The sequence below is a fragment of the Tenrec ecaudatus genome, chromosome 6 (assembly GCF_050624435.1).
Source record: "Tenrec ecaudatus isolate mTenEca1 chromosome 6, mTenEca1.hap1, whole genome shotgun sequence".
Lineage (NCBI taxonomy): Eukaryota > Metazoa > Chordata > Mammalia > Afrosoricida > Tenrecidae > Tenrec > Tenrec ecaudatus.
The window spans coordinates 119,688,134-119,711,842 of NC_134535.1; the positions used below are offsets into that span (position 1 = coordinate 119,688,134).

General features: G+C 43.6%; 1 protein-coding gene across 1 annotated transcript in view; it reads right to left on the bottom strand.

The window, feature by feature from the left end:
- The window catches only part of CREBL2 (cAMP responsive element binding protein like 2), a 31,053-nt gene extending 7,945 nt beyond the window's left edge, over window positions 1–23,108 (bottom strand). Inside the window, exons 1-2 of the mRNA XM_075552046.1 lie at window positions 22,802–23,108; window positions 3,439–3,636 (exon numbers count right to left, since the gene is read on the bottom strand). Coding sequence (XP_075408161.1) covers window positions 3,439–3,636; window positions 22,802–22,816 — 213 coding nt within the window. The 5' untranslated portion in view covers window positions 22,817–23,108. The remainder of the gene's footprint in view (window positions 1–3,438; window positions 3,637–22,801) is intronic.
- Between the last annotated feature and the right edge of the window lie 601 nt (window positions 23,109–23,709).

Below are 23,709 nucleotides of genomic sequence, written 5' to 3' on the forward strand. Positions count from 1 at the left end.
GAGCTTGGATTTCAAAAGAATAAAATCTAGGGGAACCTCAGAGAATGAAGATATTAAAAAATTTTTTTGAAAGGGAACTTCCAGAAATTCAAGCAGCATCCAAGGAGAGAGATCATTGACGGGATCACATGAGTCTTAGCTGAAAGCCAAGACTACCGGAGAGCGTTCACCTGTGTTTCACAGAGTATGTAAAAGCAACCCACTGTGTGGATTACAACGAACTATGAACAACATTGCAAAGACATCTATTTGTGCTGAACCGCAGCGGTTTGAACAGAACAAGGGGACACAGAGGTGTGTGGCGGGCTGGGTTGTGTCCTCTCACCATACTCACTCGGTTTGTATGCTTAGCAAGTAATCCAAGAAACTGGACTGTATGAACTCGGCCTCAGAACAGCCTGCAATACGCAGAGAACTCAGCCGTGCAGGTTGCACATGGAAAGGCCTCGAAACACTGACTTATGAAGATCACAGACTACTGTTTTCAGCATGAGTTACACTCAATATAAAGACAACAAAAATTCTCACACTGCACCCAGAAAAGCATGACAAATGGAAAAAAGAAAACGCTGTCAAGGATTTCATTTTATTGACACACAACAGCCATAGAAACACCAGTCAGGGAACCAAACCTGCTGCATAAAACCACAAGACCTCCTTTAAAGTGTTAAAGAGCAACAGTGTTGCTTTGAGGATAAGGTGTAGCTGCCCAAAGCCATGCTATTTTCTGTCATTCAAATGTACATGAAAGTTGGGCAATGACTACACCAAAACCCACTGCCACAGTCATAGCGACCCTAGGATTCCTAAAGTGGGCATTATCCCCCCTGGAGAGTGCTGGGACAATCAAGGCAGGGAGACTGCAACACAGATACCTCCACTTTATCCTGGATTATGTCCTATAGCACAGAAGGTTTTCATTGCCAGGGGGGCACCGAGTAATTTGTTTCTGAAGTAAGTTTGGTAACTTCTGCCATATAGGGTTTCTGAGGCTGTAAATCCTTATGGAGGCAGACAGCCTCATCTTTGAATTACGGTGTTGGCAAAGAATACTGGCTATGCCCTGGACTTCCCCAGAACGAACAGTTGGAAGATGTATAGCTGGAATGTCCCTTAGATGTGAAGATGGAAAGACTTCGCCTTAAGCACTTTGGACATAAGATCAGGCGTAGTCAGTCCCTGGAGAAGGACATCACGCTTGGCACGTGGAGGGTCAGTGAAAGAGCGAGAGGCCGTCAGTGACCTGAAAGGGCACGGCCCTGCCGCTGAGCACAATTTAAGGGTGGCTGGGAGCAGCGGCACTTCATCCTGCTGCGTTAGGGTTGCTGTGGGCTGGCTCTCACGAGGTGTCATCCCATAGCAGTCACTTTACAAACGATGTTTGCACACTCCTGCTTGGGACCCATTTCTCTAATTGCCACGTAATCTTTCCTCTCGGATCTTCCACAGACATATCAAATTAAATATGTCTAAAATCTGAACTTCCCTCCCACTAAGCCCACTCTGCATTGGCAGTCCCTTTCTTCAATATAGGACCATCCTTCATCTATTGAGACATCTGTGGCTTCTACCCGTCTAAGAAGTCTCACTGCCGGCGTTGCTGCAGCTGCACTGCCATCTATCAAAGCCTCCCAAAGGTTCTCGCTGCCTCTAAGCAGTCTCGTCTGTTCACCTTATCCACTCCCCACACTGCCGTCTCAGGGACTACTCTTCGACAGATGTGAGAAGGGTTCAAAAAGTTCATGGAAAAATGGAATGAAAGGTAATGGAAGTTTTCCATGAACTTCTTGAAGCTTCCTCATCTAAACATATTATGCTTCCGTTTAAAAGCCTTCAGGATGCTCTTAAGATGAAGTTCTTATTCCTCCTTTTGCTCAGAACGTCTGCCTATCCCTAACCAACCCTTATCAAATCTATCACAAACAGCATTTCTCTTTAAGATGCAACTGCAGTCCCCAGAACTTTCCATAGCATCTCACCTCTGGGCCTTACTGCAGATGCTTGATAGAATCACTCTTTCTCTCTTCCTCTCAAGTCAGCTGATATCAGACCACAAAGTGGTCCTTCTAAGTTGGTCAAACTTCATCCGCCCCCCAACCCCATTAACACAAATCCTCAGGAATTGTCTTTAGGCCTAAATAGCAAAAAGTACCTCTATTACTCAGGAAATCCCAAAGATTATCTCTCAGGAACCAAGGATAGAGGCCAAATTGATCTCCTTAGGTGATGCATTGTGGTAGAAAGATGTGGTATTCTGCTTCTGTAAAGATTAAACCAAAAAAAACAAAACAAAAAAACCCAACCAACCCCTGGTGCCATGGAGTCTATTCCGACTCGTAGCTACCCTGTGGGGCAGAAGGGAGATGCCCATTGAGTTTCCAAGGTTGTGAATCTCTAAGGAAGCAGATTCCCAGATCTCCCTCCCATGGAGCAGCTGGTGGGTTCAGCTCACTGACCTTTCAGTTCGCAGCCAAGCACTTAACCACTGCACCCCCAGAGCTCCTTCCCTAAAGAACCCCTTGGAAACCCTATGGGGCAGCTCTCCTCCGCCCTGCGGGAGGACTGTGAGTTAGAATCAACTCGATGGCAACAGGAAGGTGGTTTGTTACCTCACAGAAGACAAGAAATAATTTATAGCACAAGTGACATGGAATGTTTTCAGAAAACTATTTACTGAATATTATCTACTTGGCTTCTCATGCCTCAACTTTCTAAACACCTAGGTCGCCTCTCCCAGTTTTGCAAGCATCATGCTATGACTGTCTCTCTCTTCTACCTGTCACCTCTCTTAATTCTCGTGTACCTACTCTCTTTTACATTTCTGCAGACAACACATAAAATGTGAATGAATAAAGCACCCCAAATAAATAGGAGGGGGCTTCAAAAAGTTGGTTGAGAACAGAATTAAAAGATCATGGATTTTTTCCCCCATGATCTATCTGTCTATCTATCTATCTATCTATCTATCTATCTATCTATCTACCTATCTATCTATCTATCTTTTAATCCACGAACTTTAAAAAAGTTCTGTAGCATGTTTAAACATAGATGGTACCATACTATGTATATTTTACATATTGCTATATTGTTTTTTCAAAGTAGTGATAATATTTTAACTTTTTTCTACATCAGTAAGAAAAATCTATACATTGTGATTATTGGCTGCAAAGAAGTCCAATATATGGATGAGTATCATTTATTTGACCAATCATATATCGATATAGTGGGTTGTTTTCTACTATATACTTCCTCAATGTCATAAACATTCAGTCCCCATAGTCAGTGTAGGAAAAGGTTTATTTGTCTACATAACCTTATTAATAGCCTTTCCAAAGTTGACCACCTGAACATGTGAAAATAGCATTATCATGTTTTAAAGTCTACTTTATTGACTGTTAAATTGCGATTATTTCATCCTTTATCTACAGACTTCCTTACCATTTCCAGTTCCTCTCTGAGAGCACAGATAGCTCTTTCGCGACTGGATACCAATTCTTCCAAATACTGATACCTCAGTTTTTTTCTGGCCCGGCATTCTCTTGCACTCTGCCGGCTCCTCTCAAGTTTTGCTTTCAGATCGATTTTGGCTGGCTTCCGACCACGTTTACCTGGCTTCTTTACTTTGCCTCCAACCACCTTCAGCAAGAGAAAGAAGAAATAATCTTTACTTTCAGTTATATTATCAATAAAGCAACTAGAGCTATGTATTAGCAAAGAAAGCATTTGCAGATAATAAATAGATAAAGCTTATGGAACTAAGAGGCCTGTGAGTGGCACAAGTGGTTTGTACTTAACTACCAACTTACAGGTTGGTGGTTCAAACCCAGCCACAGGGACTGCAGAAGAAAGACCCGACTTTATGTTGCTGTAGTTACTATAGCCAAGACAACTCTATGAAGCAGTACTCCTCTGTAACACAAGGGGTCATCATGAGACGAAATGAACTCAAGAGTAAGAAGATTGGTATTTTGTTTTGTTTTCTTACAGAGCTAATTAAAAACAATCCCATCAGATACCTGTGGGTCTATGCAGCATACTTTTCCCCAGACAACATGAATGTGACAGAAAAAATAATCTAAGTCTTTATCATTTTCTCAACAACTTTAAATCGGTGTTTCTGAAGTAGGTATACCCCACCCCGAGGGGCCCTGGAATGATCCAGGGGGTCTACAATAGCAGATACCTACACTTTATTCTGGGTTATAGACTAGAGCACCCAAGTGTGTCACTGCCGGGGCACAGGGCTGTTGGTTTTTTTTCCTTGAAAAGGGAGTTGTAGGCTAAATAAATTGGGAACCTATGCTTTAAATATTTTAACAATAAACTTTATGAACCATTTGAAACTTATAATGAAAAACTGGACCACTACTAATTATTTTGTTCACACTGAATTTTTATTGTCTTAAAAAGATAATTATAATAAACTGTTTCAATAAGAAACAATCAATATTCAAAACTGTAATTCTGGATGACCTCAATGTTAGAAAAAAATAGAATAAAAGAAGTTGACAAAAGATTAATGAGGTGGGGAGCCAGTGGAGGGGCCTGAGGGCTCGGCCCCCATACCAGCTACGTGGACAACTGCCCCTCACCCCAGAAGAATTTACTTGAGAGGACGGCACTGAAACGGCAGCTAGGGGAGAGGGGCATGTTCGATCAGAGCAAATGGGAGAAAAGAAGGGGTAGGAAGAGAGAGTGGAGCACATCCTGGCCCACCAGGCCTGAAGTATGATATCCCCGCTCTGAAGAGCCAATGGACAGAGTAGACAATATGGCTGATCCCACTACGAGACACGCTGTCCCTTGATGGCCCAGGGCCTTAAGGAGGACAGTACTGGAGACTCAGGGCCGGGACTGGCCCAGACTGACCCTGTGACACTGAGGCAAACCACTAAAAGCGTGCGGCAGAGCAACCATGGGAGCAGAGCAGGGAGCCCCTGAGGGAGTACAAAGGGCAGACTCTGGGGCCAGAGCATGATACTCCATTGGACCTGACTGAAGGACACGCCTAGAGATAAAAAACCAGACCTTGATCTATTTACAGGTTTTTCTTTCTTTTCAAATTTTTTTTCTTTTAATTAATTTATTCTTCTATGGATAATTGGTTTCCTTGTCGTCACTGTGTTCTCATTCATCACCTATCTTGCTATCTTGCTATGGCTTGATTTTTGGTGCATATTATTATCTCTACAGATCTATCTAGATGAGAGAGACTGGATGAATAGTCTGGAGGATAAAACAATGGGACCAATGGTTCTGGGGGGACATGGGAGAGGGGGAGACGGGGGTAAGAAGGTGGTCCTGACCAACCCAGGGACAGGGGAGCAACAAGTGATCCAAAATCCATAGCAAGGAGGGTGTGAGAGGCCTGGTAGGGATTCAGCAAGGGCAATTTAACTGAGAGAAATTACTGAAACTCAAATGAAGGCTAAGCATGATAGTGGGACAAGAGGAAAGTAAAAGGAAATAGAGGAAAGGACTAGGTGACAAGGGATATTTATAGAGGTCTAAAGACTGGAATGTACATATGTAAATATATTTACATAAGAATGTGGGAAAACAGATCTACGTGCATATATTTATAGGTTTAGCATTAAGGGAGCAGATAGACATTAGGCCTCCACTCAAGTACTTACTCAATGCAAGAACACGTTGTTCTATTAAATTGGCATTCCAGGATGCACACCTTCCCGACACGATTGCTGAAGAAAAATGTGTGCATAAGCAAATGTGGTGATGAAAGCTGATGGTGCCCAGTTATAGAAAGATGTAGTGTCTGCGGTCTTAAAGGCTTGAAGATAAACAAGCGGCCATCTGGCTCAGAAGCAACAGGGCCCACATGGAGGAAGCACACCAGCCTGTGTGACCATGGGCTGTCAAAGGGATCAGATATCAAGCATCAAAGAACAAATAATCAGATCATTGTAAATGTGGGTGAGTGCAGAGTGGAGACTCAAAGCCCATCAGTAGGCAACTGGACACCCCCTTACTGAAGGGTTGTGGGGAGGAGATGAGCCAATCAGGGTGCAGGGTAGCAACGATGAAACATATAACTTCCCTCTAGTTCTTAAATGCTTCCACCCCCCACTATCATGATCCCAATTCTACCTTATAAACCTGTCTAGACCAGAGGATGTACATTGGTACAGATAGCAACCAGAAACACAGGGAATCCAGGACAGATGACTCCTGCAGGACCAGGGTGAGAGTGGTGATGCCTGGAGGGTGGAGAGAATGTGGGGTAGAAAGGGGAAACCGACTACAAGAATCTACTTTTAACTTCCTCCCTGGGGGATGGACATCAGAGAAGTGGGCGGGGGGAGATGTCAGACAGTGTAACATAGGACAAAATAATAATTTATGAATGATGAAGGGTTCATGAGGGAGGGAGGAGTGGTGAGGGAAGGGGGAAATGAGCAGCTGATATTAAGGGCTCAAGTAGAAGGCAAATGTTTTGAGAATGATGATGGCAACAAATGTACATATGTGCTTGACACAATGGATGTATGTATGGATTGTGTTAAGAATTGTATGAGCCCCCAATAAAATTATTTTTTTTAATTAATGAGGACTTTTCGGATAGATATAATTTCTTAACTGTACTTTAATGATTTGTAAGTGCTTCCAATTAGAAAAATAGGGGGATGAGCAACAGAAACCATGGGGGAAGGGAGATAGCAGTCAGTGTAAGATATGAAAAATAATCATTTGTAATTTATCAAGGGGGCACGAGGGTGGGTGAGAAGGGAAAAAAGAGGAACTGATACCAAGAGCTTAATGGGAAGTAAACACCTAGAAAATAATGATGGCAACATATGTACAAATACGCTTGATAAAATTGACGTATGGATGGTTATAAGGGCTGTAGGAACCCCCAATAAGATGATCTTTAAATTAAAAAAAAAAAAGAAAATAAATTAATAAATAAACAAAACTGTTCTTTTGACTGAAAAAAAAATTGTGTGGTGTGTTTACTTGCATGACTCCAAATTTTGGGTGAGTAGCAAAGTAATTTAATCTTCTTCATTGTTTGCCTTGGGAGACTCCTCAAGTTACAAGATAGCAGGTAAAGATGATATACTTAAAAACACACGAACCAGAATTTATATATCAAATGTTTTTTTAAATCAGCTACCTACAAAGGGAGTACATTAATTTTAACAATGCCGTTGTTTGAAACGTTTTTGTGGACTGCTCTTGATTCCATTTTTATAAGCTCAACGCAAATTGCTCCTTAACATCCTAGTCTAATTGTAGATTTGATATATGTTCTACGGAACATACTCTAAATAATAACAACAAAATAAATTTAAATACAAAATAACATAAACTGCCAATTTTTCAGTTAGTAACAAAAGGCCTCTAATTACTGGGCCACCAGGTCTCCTCATCAATTGCCCAATTCAGATAAAATATTTCAAAATTACACCACAAACTAAAATACAGTTACTGTTTTTAGTTTTTAAAGAACAATGTCTTGAAACTTAAACTATTATAGTTAAATAAATTATCCTGACATTTACTCTTTATAAAGTAAAGTGACTCATCAACCACACAGTCAAGTAATCCAATCCCTCATAGATTACCATTTTTAATTAATTCAAGAATGGCTGCCTTTTAGAAGCCACCAAGAGAACACAATGTACTTCACTGACTTTTTAAAAACAAGCACAGCACAATCAAATTAAAGTTATAACCTTTTGTTTAGTTTTCATGGTAGCAAAATATTTAATTTGGAACTTTTCATTCCCTTTTTTATTAGAAAGGCAGAGTAAATGAATTCAGGTTTCCTGTATTTAATGTCATCTCTGCATAATTATATTTAATATCATATAATCATTCTCTAGCTTAATTTTTAACTTTTCATACCAGCAAAACTCTGATTACTGTTCCAGTTTTCAAGAGAGTCAAGTACATCACAAGATTACTGTAAATCTTAAGTAATACATGTTGGGGAGGGGGCATGTAAAAAAGTTTGTAGGAATTTTTCATCATCTTTCAATTCAATTTTGAAGCCCCCACATATGTAAAGTAAAAGATAGCCGTATACAAATGCATGTAGGTTAGTATTGAACTTTATATAAAGTGTATTTCATAAGCCATACAACTTGAGGACAAAATAGCAAGGGTTAATTAGAAGCAAGGAACCAAAAACTAAAAGTTGAAACCATAAAACCAACTTTACATATTCCTTAAATATTTATTAGCAAAACCAACCTCACCAATTCACCCCAGTTTCACAAACACAACCATCAACTTTAGTGTTCCCCTGCTCTTTCCAGTTTCTCCCGAGAGGCAAATTAATGTGGCTAAATGTAACTCCTGATTTTTATGGTCTAGCACACACACCAAGAAAAAAACTAAAAATAGCCCCAAATTTTTACTTACTTCTCCTGCTGTAATTTTATTTCTATTGGCATAGAGCCACATGAAAATGTAAATAGCTGGCTTTAAAACAGTACCCTCCTAACCCACTACTCATTTTACCCCTTTCTTGTCCCACCAAAACACATTTGTGAGTAGGGATTGTAGGCCTTTTGCTCTTCAAAGTTAGCCCCAAAGGAAACACTCTGAGGTCTCGGTTTCTACCTACCACCTCGATGAAAAATGCCAGCCAGCCTCTGTTCTTCACCTAACAACCACAGGTAGAAATAGAATAAAGGCAGAAAACTTCAGTAGGGCCTCTACAATACTCTCCAAAATAAAAATCCTCACTACTATCAAGTCGATGCCAACTTACAGCAAACCATACTACAGGACTGGGTAGCACTGCCGTTGTGAGTTTCCAAGAGGAGTAGAAAGCCTGTCCTTCTCCCCTCCAATACTAAAAACCAAACCAAACCAAACTCACTGCCATCACCATCAAGTCAATGCTCTCACAGCGACTCCCTGTGGGTTTCCATGATTACAAGTATTTCGAGAATAGAAAGCCCAATCTTTCTATGGACCTACTGGTAACCACCGAACTGCTGACCATGTGGATCATAGGCCAACTCATAACCACTATACCACCACGTTTTCTTAAATACGAAGGCCGTGTACATGCATTTTTAGGGTTAGCTGGTCAATTTCCATAAGAGAAAGCAACTGAGATTTTGATAATGGGGTTTGTATTAAATCTGTAGATTATGGATATTGACCAGCTAATGCTAAAACTTTTATAAAAATTACATATAAAGGAATCTAAATTACAACAACAAAAAATCTTGGAAAAAGAAAAAAGATGAGGGACTCATACTTTCTGTCTTCAAAACTTACAACAGAAGTACAGTAATCAAGACTGTGTGGTACCAGTATAAGAATACACATATAGATTAATGAAACAGAACTGATAGTCCAGAAACATTTATGATCAATGCTTCTGGGCAAAGAGCTACAGCCAATTAAAGGAGTAAAGAACAGACTTTTCAAAAAGTGGTATTAGGACAACTGACTGTCCACATATGCAAGAATCAAGTTGGACCTCTATCATAATCATACCGCCTATAAAAATTAATTCAACATTTATTAACAGCCCAAGTTTAAGAACTGACCTATAAAATGATTTGAGGATAATAAAAGAGTAAATCTTTGGGACCTTAGATTAGACCATTTTTTAAAGATAATGTCAAAAGCCCAAGTGATTAAATATATTGTATTTCATAAAAGTTTAATTATGCTTTAAAGACACAACTCACAGAGTGGGAGAAAATTACATATATACATTTTCAAGGCCACACAGAGGATATATTTAAGGAGTGTATCCAGCATACATAAAAATTTTCACAACTAAGCAATTAAGAAACAAATGACCCAATTTAAAAATAGACAAAGGATGAATAGCCTTTTCTCCAAAAAAGATAAGCAATAGCCAATAAACACATAAATCCCCTCCCCCACCTCAAGGTAATTAGTCTAGTCACTGGGGAAATGCCAGTAAAAACCACAATGAGAATTATTTATAATCAATTGTTCATCGTTGAGTTGGCTCCAACTCTCGGTAACACCACACACAACGGAATGCAAGGCTGCCTGGGCCTGCACCATCTTCATCATCGCTGGTATGTTCAAGTCCACTGTTGGGCCACTGTACTGTCTGAGTGCATTCCAACCTAGGGGGGGTTATTTCCAAGTACTATCGTGGGCAATATTCTTTGCAAATGCTAGGATGGCTATGTACTCAGCATTGGCATGTATGGGGAGACATTGAATCCTCACGCATTATCGGTAGCAGAGTACAATGTTTCAGCTGATATGGAAAACAGTTTGACAGTTCCTCAAGAGTAAATATATGAGGGCAAGTAAAATAGTATTATTGCTACAAAATCATAGAAACCATTATTAAACAAATATATCAAAATGTCTTGTTTCTCAACATATCCTCCATCAAGGTCTACATACTTCTGAAGGCAGCGTGTCCACTTCTCTAACCATTTCTTGAATAAGTCTATGCACTTGGGCTTACACCATGCCAAAATGGCAGTTGGGCATCCTCGAGGGACCCCAATCAGGTTCCTTTCCAATGTTAATGTTGAATTTGGGGGTGGAGGAGTCTGAAGGGGCACGATCAGAGATGTAGGGTGGCTGGGAAAGGTTTCTCAACAAAATTCTAGTAGCACAGCCCCTGCTAGCTAATGAGGAGCAGGTGCACAGTCTAATGAATGAGCAAGTGCACAGTCATGATGGGAAAGCCTTCCTCGGGGCAACTTTCCAGGCCTTTTTCTCACCAATGCAGCTTTAAGCTTAAAACTGCCTCGTGACCACATGGCCGGCCCCACAATGAGACACGACATCCCTCACTGACCCATAGCCCTACAGGGGACACCACTGAGACACTGTGGGAACTGTGCCCAATCTAATCCCACCACACCGAGGCAAAACACTAAGGGGGTGCAACAGAATAGCAAGGGAATGGAGTGGTGAGGTTCCCAGGGAATGCCGAAGGTGGACTTTGGGGCCAGGGCGTGGTGTACCAACAGACTGGACTGGAGAATACTCCTAAAGGCCAACAAAAGTCCTTGAACTAACTACAGCTTTTCTTTCTTATGTTTTGTTTAATTTTTTGTCATTGTTTTGTTGTTGTTGTTTTGTTGTATATTGTTGCTTGGTTTTGCTCTGTCTTGTTTTTGTGCATGTTATTATCTCCGCAGATTTGTCTAAATAAGATAGGCTGGATGAACAATCTGGAGGAGAAAACAATGGGACCGACAGTTCTTGGGGACATGGGAGAGGGGGAGGTAGGGGGAAAGGAAGTGGTATTAACAAACCCAGGGACAAGGGAACAACAAGTGATCCAAATCGGTGGTGAGGAGAGTATAGGAGGCCTGGTAGGGTGTGATCAAGGGTAATGTAACCAAGAGGAGTTACTGAAACCCAAATGAAGACTGAGCATGACAGTGGGACAAGAGGAAAGGAAATAGAGGAAAGAGCTAGGAGGTAAAGGACATTTATAGAGGTCTAAATAAAGGCATGTAGATATGCAAATATATTTATATATGAAGATGGGGAATTAGAACTATGTGCATATATCTATAGGTTTAATATTAAGGTAGCAGATGGACATTGGGCCTCCACTCAAGCACTCCCTCAAGGCAAGAATACTTTCTTCTATTAAATTGGCATTCTTTGATGCTCACCTTCCCGACACAACCGCTGAAGACAAAGTGGGTGAATAAGCAAATGTGGTGAAGAAAGCTGATGGATCCCAGCTATCAAAAGATATAGCGTCTGGGGTTAAAGGCCTGAAGGTAAACAACAAGCGGCCATCTAGCTCAAAAGCAACAAAGCCCACATGGAAGAAGCATACCAGCCTGTGTGATCACAAGGTGCCGAAGGGATCAGGTAACAGGCATCAAAGAACAAAAAAGCATATCATTGTGTGCTCACCTCCCTGATACGATCACTAAAGACAAATGGGTGCATAAGCAAATGTGGTAAAGAATGCTGATGGTGCCCGACTATCAAAAGATATAGTGTCTTGGGTCTTAAAGGCTTGAAGGTAAACAAGCAGCCATCTAGCTGAGAAGCAACAAAGCCCATATGGAAGAAGCACACCAGCCTGTGCAATCACGAGGTGTCGAAAGGATCAGGTAACAGGCATCATCAGAACAAAAAATCTTATCATTGTGAATGAGGGAGTGAGTGCAGAGTGGAGACCCAAAGCCCATATGTAGGCCACTGGTCATCCCCTTACAGAAGAGTCTCGGGGAGGAGATGAGCCAGTCAGGGTGTGATCTACCAACGATGAAACATACTACTTTCCTCTAGTTCCTAAATGCTTCCTCACCCCCTACTATCATGATCCAAATTCTACCTTACAATTCTGACTGGACCAGAGAATGTACACTGGTACAAATGGGAACTGGAAACACAGGGAATCCAGGGTGGATGATCCCTTCAGGGCCAGTGGTGTGAGCAGCAATGCTGTGAGGGTGGAGGGAGGGTGGGTTGGAAAGGGGGAACTGATTACAAGGATCTGCATGTGACCTCCTCCCTGGGGGATAGACAACAGAAAAGTGGGTGACGGGCAACATTGGACAGGGCAAGATATGACAAAATAATAATTTATAAATTATCAAGGGTTCATGAGGGAGGGGGAAGCAGGGAAGGAGGGGAAAAATGAGGAACTGATGCCAGGGGTTTCGGTGGAGAGCAGATGTTTTGAGACTGATGAGGGCAATGAATGTACAAATGTGCTTTACACAATTGATGGATGTATGGATGGATTATGATAAGAGTTGTATGAGCCCCTAATAAAACGATTAAAAAATACCTGCCTCCGAACAAGCCCTGGTGATTCCCCTAAATAATCCATCGAGAATGTTCTTTGGGGGCCCCCAACATTAGTCATCATAATCTTCTGGGCTGATCTGTATGCCTTGATGTGGAGCCCAGCCCACCAGATCCCTTTGGAAGCCACTGATTTGATTGCACCTTTTGTTCTGAAGATATTTTACTGAGACTAAGACGAGGTATGCTACCAAAAGGACTTGTTGCAGAAACATGCTTAAGTATCGCTTGAAATAGACCCGTGCATGTATGAACTGGATGGGAGCCGAGTACTAGCTTTTGGCTTACCCACACATTTACAGAATTTAGCACTGTTTGGGACATAGTGAGTAGTTAGTAAATGGCTATTGAATTAAGGAAGGAATTTTCTCCCTTACTCTTTATGAAAATGATGAATAGTGCTTATCGTACTGATTCGTGTGAAGGAACATGATAACGTGGATGATGCCTGCCAGCCCTAAGCAACTACGAATCTACCATCTCGATAAATTTGCCCAACTCTGAACATTTCATCGGTATTATCATACATGATTGTATTTACTTGAAGTAGTTTCAGCAGCCCTAGCTAAGTAGAACATACCAAGAGGGCTTGTTTTACTTTTCTGTCAGAAACATAAAGGGAAAAGTTATCTCCCATTGATCAGAGAAAAATAAGATACATACAAATGTGCCTAGTCAACAGAAATGGGAGTAGTGATACCAGGAGGGTAGCAGGGGAGGTAGGGGGAACCGATCGCAGTGATCGACACATTAACACCCCACCCTCCCACTCAGGGGGACAAACAACAGTCATGTGGGTGAAGGGAGACAGCAGTCGGAGTAAGATATGAAAATAATTATAATTTATCAAGGGTTCACGAAGGTGGGAAGGTAGTAGAAGGAGGGAAAAACAAAGAGCTGATACCAAGGGCTCAAATAGAAAGTAAATGCTTAGAAAATGATGATGACAACATATTTACAAATATGTTTGATGCAATTGATGTATGGATTGTTATAAGAGTGTAAGAGCCCCCAGTAAAATGATCTTAAAAACCAACCAATGTGCCTAGTCACCGTTCTTCACCACTTCAAAGGAAAACAAGCAGTGGCTGCACATCCCTTTGGTGTTAAGGTGACCGTAAGTCCCTTCACAGCTGTCAGTCTCTCTCCTTTAGAAACCAGAGCTATCCTGTCGCTAACTTTTCTGCCACTTTTCTCATCAAAAGGAAACAGCTGACATCAGCATGTCTGAACTGAAAGTTCACGTTCTCCTTCCCTATGCCTCCTTCTCCCCGAATCACTATGAATTTTGAGGCTAAAACTTTACCTAAAAGTTTTGAGGCTAAAACTTTGCACTACACACATGTAAGCAATTGTTAAAAGTGACTCAGTGAGAGTGGTCTCTACTGTCTGCTCCTTCGCCTTTTACTTCTCAGCCCCCACACTCTGCCTTCGCCTGTCACGCCGCTGCAGCTGCTCTTGCCAAATGTGTGAGTGAGTTCATTTTCCAAGTTCCTGGATACTTATTCACGTTGACCTTTTTTTGTGACACCTTACACTGCACACGATTTCAGAAATCATTCTTGAACCTGGGGACCCTGGGGCAGTACTGTTAACACCCTAACCAGAAGATTTGAGGTTTGAGCCCACTCAATGGTACCTGAAAAGAACAGTGCAACAATCTACTTAAAAAAAAACAATCAGCCAGTGAAAGCCCTAACACAGTTCTCCTCGGACACACTGCAGATCACCACTAGTGGAAAGTAACTTGATGGCAAGTGCTTTTCATAAAATCTGCTAACATGCTATTGTGACAGAGACCATATGGCCCACAGGCCCTTACTATCGGGCCCTTTACAGAAGGCTTGCCAAAACACTATTTGCTGAAATACTGTGCTTTAGTAGAGGCCATCCCTCATTCCTGTTTCCTGGGAGAAGCCTATTCTTCCTTAAAGATTCATCTCCACACTGTGCATACATCTCTGCCATACCCAGACAGCTAAGTCACTCCATGCTTAATGGCCCCCAACGCACTTAGTAGAATTATTTTTCTATGTTGTCCTATACTACCACTGAAATGTAACGCATTTCTACAAATGTTTGATGTGATAATGAATAAAAGAGCATATTTTTCTGAAAACCTTACAAGAGTAAGACATTCCAAATTAGGTTATCTAAACTTAGATTTCAACTGGCTTCTGTAAGAGTAAAATTACTCTTTAGGATTAATCTATCTACTGACATCTTAGATAAAATGCACAATAGCCTGAGCAGGAAAGGAAAGCATCTTAGTACATGAATATTAGGGTCAGGGATTTAATAGATTAACTGGCTGTCTTGGTCCTATGGTAAATGCTAATGAATGGGATGAAAACAAACCCACTGCTGTCTAGTTGATTCTGACGCCCTGCAACCTCTTAAAAGGGTTTCTGAGGAGCCGCTGAATGGTTTGAACTGCTGACCTTGTGGTTAGCTCCCAATGCTTACCTGACAGCATCACCAGCCCTCCCTGATAGGAGAGAGGGACAGAAAAAGCAGAACATCTCTGAATTTTGAGACTCTTCCCAAGGAGGTAGCTCCAACTGTAGGAAAGGATGGCCAAGGGCCAAGATGAGGGATTGCCTTCAGAATGTCAGAGAGATTTTCTGACCAAACTACAATGTTAGTGAGCACCAGAGACACAAAAGGCAAGGAGGTCTAAGAAAACTCATTCCCAGGTAACGGTGTGCTGCACCAGGGAGAAAGGACGTACGGAGGGGTAGGAGGCCCCTATTCGCTTACTGTAGCCAGTGGTTGGTTCACTCCCTTTTCAGCTCCTTAACCAGGACTTAACGCCCTACCACACTGTAAGGCCAAGCTACATGGTGTGGAGGTCTTTCACCAGCTGAGATCTGCAGCGGGAACACACCTGATCACGGGAATTTCACTTGACTCATTTGTTTATTCAAGGAGCATAATTTCAAATATAAAATAAGTTTCCTTTCTATGATCAAAATCCCTGAGAACAGACTTTTATTTTCTTTCTAACTGAATGCATCAGGGAAAAGGGGATTTGGTTTAAAAAAAAACAAAAACAACAAAACAAACACTTTGCTTCAAAGTGGTGGGCATGCAGGAGGGCTCAGAAGATGACAGTTCTCATGTAAGCCAACAGTGAAGGACGGAGCCTAAATTCATCTCGGGGTCCATCCCACTGCCCCTGCCCTATCTGCGGCAGTCGTGTAGGTATGAACGAGGGTGCATGTGTATACTATACTGTGCTATGGACCATGGAGGTCCCTGATCCGGCGAATAGCCATGGGAACATTGTTGGAGTGCCTACTCTATGTTAAATCAATACCATTTGTTTTATATGCATCGCACCACTTCCTGTAGCCTAGGGGAAGGTATTGTCCTCACTTAGTACTTAAAAATCGAAGCCCAGAAAGGCTAAATTAGCCAAGGATTTTCCCAATTAGCCCAGTAGGAGTTTCACCCACTCGGCATTTGCGTTCTGTGACTTAGCGCTTTCCCAGGCCCCAGCTATTAAATGCTCAGGCTATCTCTTGCTTTATTTTTCCCTATTTGCTACTGTCTGGGATTGCTGGGGTTTTCACACTTTGTTTTGTTTGTTCAGTGGCGCCCACTGCTGATAATAAAGCCCAGGATGTCAAGGCAACCTCTGTTCCAATTCAATTCAATCACTAATAACTAGCCTCTCCACCGTCCCCGGCACTCCACCAGAGACATGGGAGGCCAAGCTGCACATCCATTCAAGCCGGCTCTCCTCTCATTCCAGGAGGCTAAATGACAGAGTGTGTGCACAGCGCTTGGCAATTACCATCACTGGTGAAAAACAGCTAGAAAGCAGAATTGTTATAAAGGCAGATCCCTCACATCGTCTGCTCTCTGACCTGCTCAGTCAAAAACTGCCTCTCTGTAACAGCTGCTCTTGCCCACTTCCTCCTGTTGCCTGGCCAGCTGTCATTCTTTATGCCCTCAGAAGAACCAAAAACCCACCCAAATGCGTTGCCAGTGAGTTAATTCCGATCCATAGTGACCCTCTATCAGGTCTCTCAGAGACTAAATCTTTCCAGGAGCCAGACAGCCTCATCTTTCTCTCACAGAACTGATAATGGGCTTGAATTACCAACCTGGTGGTTAGTAGCCAAGCGCCTAACCTATAGTGCCACAGAGGCTCCGTTTCCTTCGCCTTCCCCTGCAGAGGGGACATGGCAGCCAAGGCTCCGTGACACATGTTGAATACATTAGGCGCCCTGGTGGCATAACTGGCGATGTGCTGGGTTGCTACTGCAAGATGAGCAGTTCGAAGCCACTAGCTGCTCTGGGGGAGAAAGATGAGGCTTTCCACGCCTGTTGAGATTTACAACCTTGTGAAGCCCACGGGAGCCATTCCGCTCTGCCCAATGGGGTCCCTATGAGTCAGCATCGACTCTGCGCCTGTGGGTTTGGTTTCTGGTTTATGAATGGTATATTCTGGGAGAAGGGTAAATATTGCTGGATCAGATAGACTTGGGAGCTGCCAAAGTCTTACTGAAGGGCTATTGCACACTGTCTGAATAGTGCAGTCTTGCTACACATAGCACTTCAATATTACTAATCTACAACTGTGACCGAAAGAGAAAGTGCAAATAATGTACTCTTGGAAGTAATAGCCATCCATAAATTTAAATGGACTTTCTTTACAGTAATCATCAAAGACTGCTGGTTTCTAAATCCTCTCAAAAACTGCAAATTGATCGAGAGCTGAATTCATTTTGCTTCTCTTCTCTGTACCCAAAGATTTACTTCTGTGTGCAGCAAGGACTATGAGGACAGAGCAAGAGAGACCAGGCAATGCTTTGTTGTTCCACTTCGGGTCACTATGAGTTGGAACCAACCCAATGGTACCTAACAACATCTATGTCCCTGTTAGGAAATACGTTGTCCCTAGTCTCCCTTCCAAAATGGAACTTTTCATTTAGCCAAACAGTGAAATGTTATCCCTTCCTCCCACTACAATGTTTACTTTTAGAAATAACCCCAGGTGTGATAAGTAAGTAAAATAACCAAAGCTCCTATGTGTTTCTCTTGGATTACTTTAGAGGTTTCTGAAGCCTCTGGGAAAGTTATGAAATGTTTACGAAGTCTTAAAAGTAAGCAAATGAAAATTAGGAGGAGTAGGAGGGAAGGCAGCCTGGCAGTGTAGAGCATTATGTGCTGGGCTGCTAGCCACAAGGTCAGCAGGTGGAACCCACCAGTGGCTCGGGGAGAGAAAGACGAAGCTTTCTCTTCTTGTACAGTCTGAGAAATACACAAGTGCAGTTCCACCTCTGACTGTGGGGTCGCTGAGTAGGAATAGACTTGATGGTGGTGAGAGATACTTAGAGGGAGCCCTAGTGACAAAGTGATTAAGTGCTCAGCTACTAAGAAAAAGGTTAGTGGTTCAAACACACTGGATTTCTTAAATTGGTTTTCTAACCTATTTAGTCTTAACGGGGATACGTCTGCTACCCGCACTAATCCATGGTGTGAAATAGCAAAGATAATACCTACAGTAGCACCTAAAGTAGATGACGTGCTGGATAAAGGATATGCTCTAGGCAATCGTACATTTGATATTTTCCAGGAGTTTTGTGATAATGACAAGTATAGGGAAGCTGGTTGGCTGGTCCTTCGTACAATGGAAAGTGTTATTAAGGAGAGGGATGATCTCAGAGCCTCAAAAGCACACCTCACATGCAGACTAACAGATTTGAAAACTTCCATCTGTGCTACAAAGGAGAGACTTCTCTTCTCTAGTAAAAGAGCTGACATTGCTGAGAACCAGGTCCAGAGTCTCATTATACGAGTGGCTGAATTACAACGGCAGGTGAATTGCAGATCTAGAGTAGTGTCTGAAACCAAAGTAAGGGCATTAATTGGGAAAAGTTGGGACCCTGAAATATGAGATGGGAACATATGGGCTGATGATCCAGAAGAAGAGGATATTGAGCCCTTAGAAACACCTGAGCAGATTAGCCAAACGATTCAAGTTGATACGCCAGGTGGGGCTGCATCAGTAGCATTACCTGAGGAAGATGCCTCGCAAGATATTGCTGAGAGCACCCAGGAAACACCCTCACCACCCATTATTTCCGCTAGACCTGTCACTAAAATTAAGTCTCAGAAACCTCCTAAAGGTGAGGTTGAGAGGATTATCCAACAAGAAGTGCGCTACACACATAAAGACCTGCTTGAGTTCTCAAATGCGTACAAGCAAAAGCCTGGAGAATACCCCTGGGAATGGTTACTAAGGGTGTGGGATACTGGTGCACGAAATGTAATATTAGACCGGCCTGAGTTTCTGGATATGGGACCCCTAAGCACAGACTCTTCTTTCAATGTCTCTGCGAGACAGGCTAAAAAAGGATCTAAGTCTTTATTTGGTTGGTTCAATGAAGCATGGACTGCCAGATGGCCTAGATTAGACCACCTTGAAGTACCTGACCTGCCTTGGTACACTGTATAGGAAGGCATCCAAAAGCTCAGAGAAATTGGTAATGTTAGAATGGAACTATCAAGATATTCCCATAGATTCAAAAAGGGGGTGTCCTGAAGACATACCCTTTACCACAACCATAAGGAACAAGTTTGTGAAGTGGGCCCCAGCATCTCTTAAGACTCCTGTAATTGCTGTTCTATGTGCACCAGGATTAACAGTGGGCACTGCCCTAAGCGAACTCCGACATTTGCCCACAATGGGGCTGATTGGTCCCCATGATGGTAGAGGGCAGGTGTCAGCACTGAATCAACAGAGACAGGGTGGGCGTGGTTATAATAGACAACAAGTTTTCAATAATAATCAAAGCAACCTGTCTCGTGTGGAATTATGGCACTGGCTACTTAGCCACGGTGTCCCTAGGAATGAAATAGATGGGAAGCCTACTAAATATTTACGTGATCTGTACAGGCAAAAGAATGGTAGATCAGGTGAACAGCAGAATAGACAGTCACGATCACTCAATCAATTCCCAGACCTGAGCCAGTTTACAGACCCACAACCCCTTGAATGAAGGGTAGGCCGGGTCCCTTGTAAGGAGGATCCTGATACATCACTGAAGGTTTATACTGTTAGTCTTTCTTCTAGCCTTCCCCAAAGGGACCTGCGGCCTTTCACAAGAGTGACTGTTCATTGGGGGAAGGAAATAATCAAACTTTTCGGGGATTACTAGACACCAGCTCAGAACTGACACTAATTCCAGGAGACCCAAAATGTTTTGAAGGCCCACCAATCAGAGGGGGGGCTTATGGAGGTCAAGTTATCAATGGAGTTTTAGCTCAAGTACGCCTCACTGTGGGTCCAGTGGGCCCCCGGACCCATCCTGTGGTTATTTCCCCAGTTCCAGAATGCATCATTGGAATAGACATACTTAGTAACTGGCAGAACCCCCATATCGGATCCCTAAAATGTGGAATAAGGGCTATCATGGTAGGAAAGACCAAGTGGACACCATTAGAATTGCCATTACCTAGGAAAATAGTGAACCAAAAGCAATACCGCATTCCTGGAGGGATTGCAGAGATTAGTGCCACCATCAAAGACTTGAAAGATGCAGGGGTGGTGATTCCTACTACATCCCCATTTAATTCACCAATTTGGCCTGTAAAGAAGACAGATGGATCCTGGAGAATGACAGTGGATTATTGTAAACTTAACCAGGTGGTGACTCCAATTGCAGCTGCTGTCCCAGATGTGATTACATTGCTTGAGCAAATTAATACTTCTCCTGGTACATGGTATGCAGCTATTGATCTGGCTAATGCCTTCTTCTCCATACCAGTCTCAAAGGACCACCAGAAGCAGTTTGCCTTCACCTGGCAGGAGCAACAATATACTTTCACAACTCTCCTCCAGGGGTACATCAACTCTTCTGCCCTGTGCCATAATTTAGTCCGAAGGGACCTTGACCACCTGTCTATTCCACAAAATGTCACACTGGTCCATTATATTGATGACATTATGCTGATTGGACCCACTAAGGAGGCTGTATCAAAGACTCTAGATTCATTGGTACAATATCTGCGTACAAGGGGTTGGGAAATTAACCCAACAAAGATTCAGGTATCCCACTCCTGGTACCAAAATGTATTGGACAGGGTTCTCTAGAGAGACAAACCAGATTGCTAGTAATTATATAAAATTTATTTATAAAGACAGAGATATAATTCGAGAAATAAGCCGTTAAATAATATACAGATTGATAATACAAGAAATTAACAGTTAAATTATAAAGCAGTGAGACACTAGCAGTCCTTCAAGTTTTGAGAGCTGCCAGGTGCCAGTCCCCTTCTGTAGAGAGAGCTGGGCTATATATACCAAGGCAGCAAACAGCAAGGCAGGTCCCCAACTGTCATCAACTGTCAGTCCCCAGCTCCAGAGGTGAACATTCCAATCGTGTGGGCTTAAAGGGACCTCAACTTACAGTGACACAGTCCACAGGCTAGGCATCCCAGTTAGTGTGCCCCTTTAAACTGAGGCACAGAACAACCAAGGTGAGGCTCACCGAGCCATTTATCCCTCTGCCCTTCAGTTAATCCTACTTGTGTTTATTGGCCAGGCTGGCACAATAAACTATAGCACCACACCACGGAAAACAGCTGTGGCAGTCTGCTTCTGCGAAGATTTTAACCTTGCCTTTAATCCTAAAGCTGTATGAGGATTCTACTCTGCCTGAAAGAGTTGCTATGAGCAGGAATTGATGGGACAGCAAGGGGTTCACTCAATGTGAGGACACTAAAGAACAGCAGGTTGTTTTTGCGTTCTGAAACGGCCACAGCATTCTTTTCTAGGGAAGGGCCAGACACAGTATTCAGTTTTAAATTTAAACGCGAGATCAAGGCAGCAAAGATATCTATGGAAAATTATTTTCTGCTTTTCTGGAACAGGGTCAGAACTCCCCATTTTATCTCAAAAAGACTTTCCATTGGGAGGGGGGGTGGTGGTCTGCTACTTTACAAACAGCAGCTCAGTTCCTCTAAGTGAATCCCAGTTAAAGAGGATTGTGTTGGACTTTCCCTTTTACTGTCACTTTCCAGAGCCTTCCGGAGGAAAGGGAACAGGAAACACTGTAGAATAATCCAAGTAGCACAGGGATGGCTGGAAATTAATTTTTGGTCTGAAGACTGGAGAAACAACAAACTTGGCAGCAACAAATTCATATTGTCTGGGGGTGGGGGGGGGTACCCAAACAACTGGAAAATGCTCTTTGAAGAGCATGCTAGCAATTGTGGAAATTGAGACAACAGAAAGTTTCCTGAACATCAGGAGCAAATCCCTGACTGCACTTACGGTTCATAAACTAAAACGACTCAACAACCGAGTAGAGAGAGACATGAAGTTATCCCAACTGTAGAAATCAACACATGAACGGTGCTAAGTATCTGACAACCATCGGGGAAAGAAAGGGAGATGGGGATGGGATGTTAAGAAAGGTCAACAAGCAGGCATCCACTGCTTTTTAATGAGGTGGCTTTCCAGAAGAGTTTAGATTCCGGACTCGGGCGGAGTAGCAGCAAGAAGAGTTAGGCAGGGTTCCAGCCAACCACAGGGACACAGCTCAGAGGGGGAGTGAACTGATGATATGAATGGGGCATTGAGTAAGGGAGCCTGAGCGAAGAAAGGGAATCAATCAAGGGAAACGGCCGGTTCGGGGGTCCGCTAGTTAAGTTCTCCCAACTAGACAAGGGCTAAGGCGGGGCAGGGGGTGGGTCAGATAGAAAAGCTGCGCCGTTTCTGCACTTATCTCAAGAGGCAGGTCAAGGACTAGGGCTTGCGTGACCGGGAAACGCTAGCCAACAAGCTTGCCCCGCGAGTGCACACTTTGGAGAGGAGAGGGCCCTTTCGGAGGAAACTCTGCTGCGACATCCCCGGGATTCCAGGCTGGGTACCGCCGGGCGAAAACTGGACGAGGGACAGGGATGTCTAGGGCAGGTGTTTCATGGGATGACTACCAAGAGATGAGGCTCGGCGGCGGGGCTTAACGACAAGCAGGAGGCGGCGGCGGCAGCTGCGGGTGCAAACCACCGGACTTACCTTGCTGTCATCCATCTCAGCGGGCGCGCAGGCCGGCCGGCCCGGCGTCCCTCCCGAGGCCCTCCCCTGGTTCAGCCGGTCCGGCCCCCGCCCCAGGGGAAGAAGGGGATATGGTTCTGACAGCCTCCTCCTCTTGCCTAACAGCTCGCCTTCCTGATGCCACAGGGACGGGGCGAGGGGCCAGTTCAGGAATGGCAGCGCGGACCCTGGAGGCGGCCCCAAACGCCTCCCTTCACCGCCGCCGCCTCCTCCTCCCCCTCCATGACAGTCTCTGGGTGTGTTTACAGACGTTCTGGGGAACGGCGGGGACCGGAGGGGGGGGGGGAGAAGAAGGCGGGGAGAGCCGGGCGCGCGCCGGACCCTCCGGTTTCCGTGCACCGTGGTCTTGTGGGTATTGTAGTTTCCTCTGCCGCAGAGTCTGCGCTACTGACAGCAAACGGAACTACAATGTCCACATCCCCCGATAAGCAGCGTCTGTTTTGCGCGAGGCTGCCGGCGCCGAGGGGGCGGGGCCCAGCGGGAAGGAGAAACGTCGTTTCCCACGGCGTCCTGGGATGTCTCGGCCCCCGAGCTGGCCGGCTAGGCTGGCAGCGGAGAGAGACTGGGGCCGGGCAAGGTAGCCCTAAGGCGGAGCCCTGGGCGCTGGTTTTCGGCGCCTGCTGCTCGGCCCGCCCTCCATTTCTGGAATGCTGCGGAAACCGTAATCGTTTGTTGATGCTTTATTAAAGGAATAACTACGAATGTAAAATGGTGCAGCTGCTTTGGGAAGCAGCTGGACATGACCTCAACATAGTAAACTTAAGAGTTGTTATATGGTAAATAATTCCACTAAGCGTATGCCAAAGAAAAAAAGTACGCCCACGAACTCGCACAGGATTGCTCATAGCATCATTTACGATAACGCACAA